We start from the raw sequence: 11,415 nt of genomic DNA, 5'->3' as shown, positions 1-11,415 counted from the left end.
TTCACACTTAAAACAGTTTATTTAACATTGTTTAAATGTAACATCATACACACATCTCAAACAGTAAATTGACTGTACTTGACCCAGTATTTGTTTTATAGCTTTAAATCTGATTTTTCCACCACTTCCCTTAGCCTAGCTGATCTGTGGGGGAAGAGATATCAATGCATAAAATCTGCAGTAGTTACTGAAACAATGCCTGCAACAAGCTATAGTTTCCAGTGAAGTTGCTCACTGATTTTTTCATAGCCAAGTTCTTCAGGACACTATCCTGATATTCCCTTTATCCTAGCCAAGATGTGACTTGAACAGGTGCATTACAGTGGAAAAGGTTTGAAAACCATCTGGACTCCCTGTAGAGGAGGAAGCAATGACTGTGGTAACATCTTACAGAGCTTTGGTCACATTTCACAACTAAATATTTAAAAAGGGGGTAGGAAGCCACCAATTAATAGCACAGATTTATTCAAAAAGAACTGAACACTTTGCTTATGGAGGTGGTTTGCATTCTTTAGCATTAGCAGGCTCTTCTATGCTGCGGTGTGCTGGCCAACAACACTACACTCCATTCTGCCACTTGAACCAGCCATCTCTCACAAACAGCCAATGCTAAGTTCAGAGCAGAAGAATAGGCTGTATTCTTCCATGTAAAAAATTAATCATACAGTTAGTTTGTTCTTCCCATTGCTCTTGGCAATTTTCATAGTGAAACATTCTTTTTACCATGTTCCCAGCTCGCTTAGTTGTAATCCTCATTAGAAACCTCTGATACAGTTATACCCCCAAAGGCAGTTGAGAATGCTTCTAGCTTAGTGTAGTCCTCTAAATGCTGCTGTTTCAACAGACCCGGAGTAGTCAACAGACCAGTGTCACCACTTGCAGCATCAGGTAGTGCTAGTATTTCAGCAGCTGTCTTGTTCTATGGGGCTTAATTGCTGGCCTATGAATATTTGCTTTTGACTGAAATTCAGCATATGTGATCACAGTAAAGAGCAAATATTCAACCATCCTTTACAAAAGGTTGCTTTGGCCATTACAGAGAGGCAAAAACACTGCCTTTGTTTCACCTGTAATACTCAAAAGGAGCCTATTATTTGGCAAGGTGGCCGGTCAGGTAGCCTGATCCATTCTTTTATTACACTGGGTGTTCAAACTCAGCGACTGCACCTGGACAGGAACATTTTCCACTAAAAAATGAGGCTTTTTAGCACATGCACAGCAGCTGCGTTAATACAAAACCACAAGGCCAAGCCGTTCTACTTGAACAGGTTGATTTTTTCTGAACTATAGAAAATAAATAGCTCTAGAAGAGTCCCAATAGTTTGAGGCACAGTCTATTCGGTAGATAACAGCCCCAGCAGAACACTTCCTTTATGTATTTAGCCAAAACACAAAAGCAACAGGTAATTGCTCAGCTTAATGCAGTTCAATTTAAAAACGTTAAATTGCAGTAGCAAACAGCACTGAAATTCAAAGTTACAGCAGACAATCCACCCTTAGCTCTGGATTTCTTGATTTACAGGTGTGCATCACAATCTTACGCACTCACTGAAGAAAGAAAGCTAATGAGTTTAAAAAAAAAAAGTCCTCCTTGTATCCATAGAGGAATCAGACCACCTTAACCATGACTTTCCTTTTATGAGAAGACAAAGTAGGCGTACTCAAAACACTGAGATTATACAGGAATGGTTTGATTCTTGAATGTACTTTACCATTGACCTTGTACTTTTAACACATCCCAGCAACATATTTACTCTCACCAACTCTTTGAGTTACTGCTTTGAGACCATTTTCTGTGTATTGACCATTGTAGCTGTTCTTGCAGCCAACAAGCTACTTTATTATGAAGGCCATTCCTATAGCTTTAAGGAATCAAAATAGTGCTGCTTGTGTCTTCCCAGCTCCATGTATTATCCTGACTCAGACTTAATTTGGGGAGGTGGTGCGTTCCTGGAGCAAAACCAGAGAAGACGAGACAGGCCTCCCACCACCAGAAGAGAGGGCATCAGAAAAGTGGGTCTTCCCAGAGGAATAGAAACTCTTTTTAAAACCATTTAGAAATACTACAAAGCCCAGAAGCTGATGCCTACTCTTAAAGTGAATTGTGATTGTACACATGGAAAAAATAGATACTCTTAAGGTGGTGTGTACATACACTTTAAAATAATTAAGTATTTCAGCACACTCCATTTATATACAAGTCTACTTCAAGGGAAGCACTCGGAAGACAGTGGGACTAAGAAGTAGACCACTGAAACAGATCAGGCTGGTTCAGTTCTTAGACCACTCATCAAAGGGAAGTCCATGGCATCCAATAGAGTTACATGCTAAGGGGTGATGGAAGTTGTGTAACATCACTGTACATTTAGAGATCTCCATCTTGCACTTCCTGGAGAATGCACAACACTGACTTGTGTGGGATCCCGCACTCTTGCAGGGACCTTGTAAGGTCAGGAAAGCTCCTCCTAGGCACTTCCATCGTTTCAACACGACAGTGTTTGTATTTGGTTGTGTGCTTTTGTTCTGCCACAGCAAGGACCGTCTGAAGGCTGTCTGTAGGCCTGAAGTGATGTTCAAATCTTTGACCAGAAGGAGACCTAACGGCAAGCAGCAGTCTTGGTTCTTTCTTCAGTGGCTCCTCCAAGTTTAAAACTGATGAGGAAGAGCTTTCTTCTCTTGTTTTCCTTAACGGCTTCTTCTCAGAAATGGGAGGTTGGACTTTTGAGTATTCCCCTCTAGCCCCTTCATTCTCTGTCATTATACCAGTGGATTTTTCCTCTCCAGGAAGAGCTTTGGATGGTTGCTCCTCCTCCTGTCTACTACTCATTTTCAGTTTGTTGGTCTGTTCGATCACTGTTTCCACAACACTCTTCCCCAAGCCCTTCCTGCTGATGGACGGGAGCACTCTGTACTTATTTAGGGAAGAGGAGGTCCTCAAGGGTACTTGTTGGAGGAGCTCTGGGATTTCATCAGGAGACACCTGCCCAGGCTGGTAAGATGGTTTGGTAGATGATGCTCTTTGATTGCTTGCTGCTTCATAGGGAGCTGCTGGCTGAGGAGAGGATGGCACTCTATAAGAATAGGCCTCCACACTATGGGAGTAATTCAAGCTTGATCTTGTACGTCCCTTGGCAGATTTCGGCCGGGTAACATGCATATTGATGGTGTTTGACCTCCAAATGAAAGCTTCTGCAGTGCCCGAAGTGGTGTTGCATTCAGATGGTGCTATGTTCAGAGGTGCTACTGTGGCCATTGCTTCTCAAGACACCTGTAGAAGGGGTGACAGAGAGAAGAAAAAAGTTACAGGAATCAGTCAAATCTCTACGCATTTTACTTCACTAGAGTACCCCTGTTTTTATGCTGCACTGTGTTTAACACAATAGTAGGGTATCCTGGCATGTGTTGATTCACTGTGTGTAGGGAGATTACAGAACAGCACTGTTGCTGTGTCAAGTATCAAGTTTGTGGCATGCATTCCCAGATGCTGGCTTTGTAACAGATCAAGGTTCCTTGTAGGAACAAACAAAAATGGGTTTTATCTGGAAGGATCCCAAAGTGCCTTACAAGCTATGTACTCACAATATGATGCAGCCACATCTGGGATGAAGGGCTGTGGTCAGCTGCATAACAGAGGAAGGGAAATGCTGATAAAGGACGCCAGAGCAGTGAAAAGTGCCATGGGATTTTTAATAATAGAGCAGAGCAGATAAAACCTTGGTGGGGTTTTTTCAGGTCTCATGAGAAAGGTCCCCATGAAGCATGGTACTCCATTCACTGAGATCAGAATGATAAATGGATGAGTCAGTCCCGCTGGAATCAGAACCATGATTCTTGGGAAGTTCAAATATTAAAGGCAGATAACAAAAGAGAGGTTTTAAATCTGTTTACATAGTATACGCTGTATATTAATGTTTGCACAGCACTGTATATCAAGTGCTAAGTGTTCTTACTGGTCTTCAAGGATTTAAAGTAGGAGAAGCCTTTATTTTAATAGATGGAATGGGGTATTTATTATTTATCTTGCAGTTACGTCTAGAGTCACCAGCTGGGGTTGGGGCCCACTTGTGCTAGGCACCATGCACTATGAGACAGTAACTGCCCCAGACAAACAGATAAGAGACACTAAGGGTGGGTGAGAGGAAGTATTATTATCCTTAACCAAGATCACACAAGCCTGTGGTAGAGCCAGGAACTCTTGAGTCTCAGACCAGTGTTTTATCCACAGTCCTTCCTCTCTAAGGGTATGTCTACACTGTAGCTTTAACCCGTGCTCCCAAACGCCAATACCATCCATACACAAAACCATCAAGCATGTGCCTATTTTGCACTTTGAACCCATACTTGCTTGCATGGTCGGGGTATGAGTTGTAGCTCAAGTAGTGCTTTAGCTCTGGCTGGAACTTGCCTATTTTGCAGTAAGGATGCGATTTGTGTAATCCTTTATGTCCTTCCCACAATTCCCCTTCTCTACTCCCTGGAGGACAGGCAAGATCTCCCACAACTGACAAAACCGTGAAAGGATCCTAGAGCATCTCAAAGAACCATGGGCTCTGCCCCCAGACACACGAGGGAGTACAGATGCAGAGGACGGACAGTAGTGTCTTCGGCGGCACTCACTCCAGTCTTTGGCAGCATTGCAGTGGTGGGAGGATTGTCCTTCAGTGCCACCGAAGACCAGAGTGAGTAAAGGACCCGATGCCGAAATGCTGCTGAAGACCCGGAGCGCCGCCTGACCCACCGCCGAAGACCTGGAGTGCCCTCGGGTGAGTACTAGCGGGTGGCACCTTTTTTTAATCTCCGCTCCCCCGGTTTTCTGAGGGCAGGGCTTTGATGTGGGAATGCTCACACCCAGGCTAGACTAACCTGCGTGCGCCAACCCAATCCCAGGATAACTCTGTAGTGTAGCCAGTTGTGCACGTGTCAGTTCGTACAAAGGTTTTAGTGAAAAACATTTTTTATTCTGTTATTCACTTATTGAATGTGGCAAACGAGTGTATGTGGAGGAGCAGATATGAAATCATTGCTGTTTCTGTGGTGTCAATTAAGTTCCCAGTGTGGACTTTTAGGTAAGACTGACTGCACTTTGGCTTTTAAAAAATGTTGAAGTCTCTTATTTAAGTCTTTTGAGCGACTATGGCTGATTCAATCCACTGAAGCCTGTTGTAAGTGACCAATCAAAAGACCTTGAAGCTCATCTCCTTAAAATAAAGATGGAGTAGAATTCTACTCAGTGGCTCTGATCCTCAGCTGCAATGAGACCACTTTGCTCCAACAATTCAAAGCAGCCTTAGAGCCACAGCAGGATCACCCCTGAATAGGAGGATTGTTCAGTGGCTTAGAGTTAGGATAATGATGCCTACACCACCCGCTTGCTTGGTAAGGGTGTTTTGGCCAAGGGAAAAGGGGCAAGTTTTCCACATGACCTGGCAATCCCTGGATGCTATAATGGCACCTTGAGACCACTGTCACACGCTGGCTACCCCAAAACCAAACAAAATATTGGGAATGACCAGTCTTTAGCAATGGCAGGTTTATTTGGATTTACACTCCTCTGCAGGGAAAGCTGCCCTCCCCACCCCCGCCATCTAACCCACCTTCATAATCCAACGCCTCTTCTCAAGTGCATAAACCGTCTGTTACTCCAAGGGGGATGCCAACATTCATGTTCCACCGTATTCATCAAATTAACAAGAGTTGGAAAACCAGATGCTCATAGGCCTTTTGCCAGTGATGCGTTATTTAACACCTTGTTTCTTCGCCTTCCTCTATTGTTTCAGTGAAATGGAAATGATCAGTAAATTAAACAATGTCTAGCAAAGACAAAGTACAGTCTCAATGTACAGGTGTGCCTTGACATGCTTTCACTATTAAGCTGTTCTAAGGTACAATAATCATCACTCAGCCACTTGAATAAGTGATCTATTTACTTACAACACAATAAATGTACAGCCAAGCTGACTGACCGTAATAATCTGGACACAAAATCTAAGTCACCAATAATAACTTCCTAGGAGTATATTAAAAGGGCAGGAGTGTTATTTGGTTTGAAATATCTTCAAATAAACTAGAAGGCAGCAAAATCAATATCCCAGAATCATAGAATATCAGAGTTGGAAGGGACCTCAGGAGATCATCTAGTCCAACCCCCTTCCCCAGATCCCTAAATGGCCCCCTCAAGGATTGAACTCACAACCCTGAGTTTAGCAAATATGAAGAAATAAAAGCCATGGTCTTACACCCCTTCAAAGAAGGATTCTTGAACATGGCAAATCAGAGTTACCAGCTGTCTAGAAATATCCTGACAGTGAGCAAAATTATGAATAATTCTCTAAGAAATTCTGTTTGCATCTTCTGAGTGCTGGACAGCATCATTTCATTTTAAAGTAAATGTTTCACATTTAAAATTGTCACACCGGTCTTTAAACAAGACACATTTTAAACCTGGGTTTCTCAATCAGAGGCCCATATTAATAGAGCTGTGCACTGTATTAATAAGATTTTAAGCAGCTGAAGACCCAAGACAGTAGTTACTGCTTTCCCAAAGGGCATAGAAAATGGAGAGGACAGGGAGTTCTTTTGAACAAATGGGTATAATTACCGAGCAAGCAATCCAATACTCACTTGACTCGACCTTTCTTGACTTTGTGCAATTGTGGTGGCATCTAAAGCTTAGTCCAGGGGAGCCCTAATTTGGTGAGGGCAGCACTGGCAACTAGCCAGTAGCCCAAGGGCTACATGCATTTTGTATATGTTTACACAGTTAGTTAAATCAACAATAAATACACAAATCCCCTTGACTGGTGAACAGAAGCTGCATTGTCATTTGCGTGCGGGAGTACTCAAACCTGCAGCTGATCTGCTTCGTCCTCATGCTACAGTTACAAGACAGGACGCCCACTGGTCAGCATTTAGGACTCTAAAGGATGCACTTTGGGTGTGGTACTAAGAGGCCCAAGCTTTCAAAAGTGGCCACCAATTCTGAGGCCTTCAGGTTTTGGGTGCCTCACTTCAGTCGCACTGGATGTGATTTTTTTCAGCCACGCTGAGCTCCCATCCGGAGCGGCTCGGCGCCTCTGGAAATCCATTTTTCAGATAACGCCCCCCGCGCCCCCGGCTCTTGGCTCGCACTTTCCATCGGCTGGGAAGCTCCCAACCAGCTGGGACGCAACGTTTCGCAGAGGAGGGTCAGGGGGGAAACTGAGGGGAAGGGACTTGCCCGAGGTTACCCAGCAGGCCAGGGGCGGAGCCGGGACCAGGTCTCCCCAGACTCCCAGTCCAGGGCTCGAGCTACTAGGCCACACCTGCCGCCCTCAGGAGCTCGAGTTTCGGGGGGGGGGGGACTCTGTGCGCCCCGGGGGGGGGGGGCGGAGTCCAAGAAGTGTCTGTCCCGAGGGTCCCCACCCCCAGCAAGCCGGGGCCCGGGGCGGAGAGCGGGACGGGGCGGGAAGGAGCCCGGGGGGTGCTTGGTCGGGCGAGGGGCTCCCGAAAGGGACGGGGGAGTCCCTGCTGGGGGGGGGAGGGGGCATCCCAGGAGCAAAGAGTCTCGGCCCCCCCCAGGCGAGGAGGGGCCCCCGGGGAAGGGCCCGCGGGGGCACACGGGGCCGCCCGGCTGGTCCCCGTCTCTCACCTCCGCGCCGCTCCATCCGGCGGCCCGCGCCCAGCCCCGCCGGTAAACAGCCCCGCGTTGCCACGGCAACCGGCCCCGCCCGTCACCCACTTCCGGCAGTGACCGGAACAAAGGAGACCCCTCCCCGCCCGAACCAAAGAGAGCACAGGGAAGGCTGGCTAGAGCGTACCCCCTCCCCCCCCACAACGGTGTCCGCCGCCAGGGCCGCTATCCCGCTCTGGCGTGACCAGGGTCCTGGGCTGGGCTCAGCCGGGGGGGCCCCTGCCGGGCTGGGAGGGTCCTTCCCAGGCCTCACGTCACCATGGTAACGCCCCGTGGTGTCCCAACACAACACAGCGCAGTGCGGGGGCGGCAGGGGCTCGGCCCCTCCGGGGCACGCTGCCCCCCAGGAAATCCGTGAGGATGCTCCGTGCACCTTGCCGGCTCTCAGCCCTCTTCCCTTAGTATTATGGGGAGGGGGGAATATTCCTGCTTAGGGCCTCTCTGGGCTAGCACTGCCTCTGTGGCCGTGGTCCAGGTGTGTACAGCACCTAGCGCACTGGGGGCGCAACCTAGGGTTGCCAGGCGTCCGGTTTTCAGCCAGCCGAAAAGGGGCCCTGGCAGCTCTGGTCAGCGCTGGTGACCAGACCGCTAAAAGTCTGGTCGGTGGCACAGTGGGGTAAGGCAGGTTCCCTGGCTCCCCGCGGCTCCTGGAAGCGGCCGGCGTGTCCGGCTCCTAGGCAGGGAAGCAGCCACTGGGGCTCTGCACGCTGCCCCCGCCCTGAGCATTAGTTCCACAGCTCCCATTGGCTGGGAACTGAAGCCAATGGGAGCTGCGGGGGCGGCACCTGCAGGTGTAGGCAGTCCACAGAGCCACTTGGCCCCTCCGTCTAGGACTAGATGACCTTCAGGGGTCCCTTCCAACCCTGATATAGATAGGTCATCTAGTAATTACAAAGTAATATTAAATGCAGAAGGCTTATCTCAGACTTTAGTGAAAAAGTTAAATCTGTTTAAAAAAATAGTTTTAAGTGACTGTTTATAGAGATCACTCCCTCCTTAACAGTGACAATAGGACAGATCAAGGATACTCCAAGGGGAAAAAGAAGCAAAATATTCAAACAAACAAATGAAGAACATACAGCAGTGTAAAGACAAATTATAGTGTTTTGGCTTCAGTTATGAAATCATATGTTTTACTATCAAGAATTCACACACAAGAGCCAAACTGAAGTCAGTGAAGTTTTACAGCAGGGTTGAATTTGGCCATTTGTTACTTTCTTATTCATGTACAAAGATTTCACATTAAAGGTTTATTTTATGGGACCATGTTCTCCTGTGGCTTGCTATGAGTAACCCTCATTCCTTGTATCCTGTGGGGAAAGAATAGAACCCCACGGCATTACCACGATGCTATTTGTTTAGGTTTCCAATGCTACAGGGGAAAAGTTTACAATCCAAAATTAAATCTTTTCATTTACATTAAAAACAATTGAGAACACATACCTATTCATCTGGGGCCCAAACCTGAAGTCCTCCCTTAGGACCAGGTCCTCAGCTCCATTTACACCAGCTCAGGATATGGTGTTCAGTTTTCACTCTGTGGAGGATTTACTAAGACAAACTCCCACTGAAGTCAATGGGAGCTTTACCTGAGTGAGGTCTGTGTAAATATCAAGGGGTTAGTTCTGCCACCCTTAGTTATCTTGAATAATCTATTATTTACACAAGTAGTCCCATAGAGTTCATTGGGATTATCCACAGTGTAATCTACTACCTGATGCAAGGAAGGGTATCAGAGTAAGGACCTCAGGATTAGGGCTTAATTCTCCTCTCATTCATACCAGTTTTAGACTGGTGTAATTCTATTGAGTTTGAAAAAAAATCAAGCTCAACCCTTTAAAAACCCCCTTTTAAAAACGGCAACACACCTTCAGTTTTGAGACCTGGAGGTACTTGTCTGTGTGTCTTTTTTCCATTGCTCAGACTATACAAATGATACCTGACTCAATATGTTTTACAGCTGCACTGCACAAAGAAGCACCTGTTCGATATTATTGACATTTTGATATCTCTGTATTTTCTTTTTCCTTTGTAAATGTTTCATGTTAACCAAATGCTTTACCCATTAACAAACATACATCTCTGAATTAACAGACGACTGGGTCTCCTAGTAAGGAGCAACAAATAGGTCATAAATAACTAAAGAGAAAAGAAACACGGATAAACTGGGACATCTACCCAACCAGTGTCAGAAGTTCAAGGCGTATTGGCACACTAAACATAAATGAGGAAATACTGCTTAACAACAAACAGATTACAATAATGTGTCGGATCAAAGCATCTCAGAATGCTTGTCATATTCAAATTTACTGATCATCCTTCGGCAGGCATCTTCACTTTGACATCTCCGGCACACAGATGTTTACGTTTAACACCACTGTTTGCTTGCTGTGTTAAAAGGATCTTTCATCTGTTGTCAATGGAATAATAAACTGCCCCAAATATTATTTAAACTCTGGGCTAATGATTCAGCGCAGATACACCTTTGAAGAGAAGGTTTGATTTTGTTTGCTCTCTATTTTCAGGTCCATCATAGAGATGAATAGCCTGTTGATATTTGCTGTCTTTGTTGCCTGCTGTGAATATAAGAAAGTCTTTCAAACTGGAACGTACATTGAGGTAATTTATGAGCTCCCAGATACCTGTAGTCCCCGGGCTTCAAAATTCATATTGGGTTTTCTTCTTAAGATGAACTAATCATTATTCTTCTTAATACTTAGTGCTATAGTCTTCTCTATACCTTGGGAAGTAGGTGTTATTACTGCCATTTTTATGGATGAGGATACCGAAGCAAAGGTTAAGGGCTTAATTTAAACAAGTGCTGAATCATAGAATATCAGGGTTGGAAGGGACCTCAGGAGGTCATCTAGTCCAACCCCCTGCTCAAAGCAGGACCAACCCCAACTAAATCATCCCAGCCAGGGCTTTGTCAAGCCTGACCTTAAAAACCTCTCAGGAAGGAGATTCCACCACCTCCCTAGGTAACACATTCCAGTGCTTCACCACCCTCCTAGTGAAAAAGTTTTTCCTAATATCCAACCTAAACCTCCCCCACTGCAACTTGAGACCATTACTCCTTGTTCTGTCATCTGCTACCACTGAGAACAGTCTAGATCCATCCTCTTTGGAACCCCCTTTCAGATAGTTGAAAGCAGCTATCAAATCCCCCCTCGCTCTTCTCTTCTGCAGACTAAATAATCCCAGTTCCCTCAGCCTCTTCTCATAAATCAGCCCCCTAATCATTTTTGTTGCCCTCTGCTGGACTCTTTCCAAATTTTTTCACATCCTTCTTGTGTTATACCAATAAAATAAAAACCAGCAGGATCTTATTAAAGAGGAAAAGGCAAAATACCACATTTATTGTGAATACAGAAAGAATCATAGTAAGCAGTTAGTTATAACATTCCATTCAATCTCATGTTTATTCACACATTCATTCATACAAACACACACACACACAGGTTCTGCAAGGCTGTTATCATAGTTACCAGCCTTAGAGTTGCTCATGCCAAGCCACTGGCCAGGTGGCCTGGACATGAGGAGGGAGCAGGGCCTTGTCAGATGCTCATCTGATGCTCCTAGAAGTTGGTTTGCAGAATCAGACCCCAAAGTTCTCACTTTTTAGAGTCTATTTTTATAGGAATTTCTTCCTATGGCAGTCTATGGGAATTGCTTCATCATGCTGTTGCTGAATCAATCAGCAGATAGCACATTCCTGACGACTCCAAAATGTTATCTTGTTCTTT

The 11,415-nt window shown here is 45.5% G+C and overlaps 1 protein-coding gene across 3 annotated transcripts; it reads right to left on the bottom strand.

The window, feature by feature from the left end:
* On the bottom strand, nt 1–7,708 carry UBXN10 (UBX domain protein 10). 3 transcript variants are annotated; one of them, XM_073316212.1, is made up of 3 exons: nt 7,628–7,708; nt 5,595–5,765; nt 1–3,268 (listed from the first exon to the last, which is right to left on the bottom strand). In XM_073316212.1, the coding sequence occupies exon 3, from the start codon at nt 3,251–3,253 to the stop codon at nt 2,366–2,368; it is 888 nt and encodes a 295-aa protein (XP_073172313.1). In that variant the 5' UTR covers nt 3,254–3,268; nt 5,595–5,765; nt 7,628–7,708; the 3' UTR covers nt 1–2,365. The 3 variants fall into 3 exon arrangements, with proteins under 3 accessions (XP_073172313.1, XP_073172314.1, XP_073172316.1); XM_073316213.1 differs by lacking the exon at nt 7,628–7,708 and adding an exon at nt 6,622–7,619; XM_073316215.1 differs by lacking the exon at nt 5,595–5,765 and having other exon boundaries at nt 7,628–7,704.
* Between the last annotated feature and the right edge of the window lie 3,707 nt (nt 7,709–11,415).

This window comes from Lepidochelys kempii, chromosome 18 (genome assembly GCF_965140265.1).
Source record: "Lepidochelys kempii isolate rLepKem1 chromosome 18, rLepKem1.hap2, whole genome shotgun sequence".
Classification (NCBI taxonomy): Eukaryota; Metazoa; Chordata; order Testudines; family Cheloniidae; genus Lepidochelys; species Lepidochelys kempii.
This window is presented reverse-complemented; position numbering and strand designations above follow the sequence as displayed.

Coding starts and splice junctions, on each gene's coding strand:
- UBXN10 (XM_073316212.1), bottom strand. CDS start 3,253: ATGGCCACAGTAGCACCTCTGAACATAGCACCATCTGAATGCAACACC.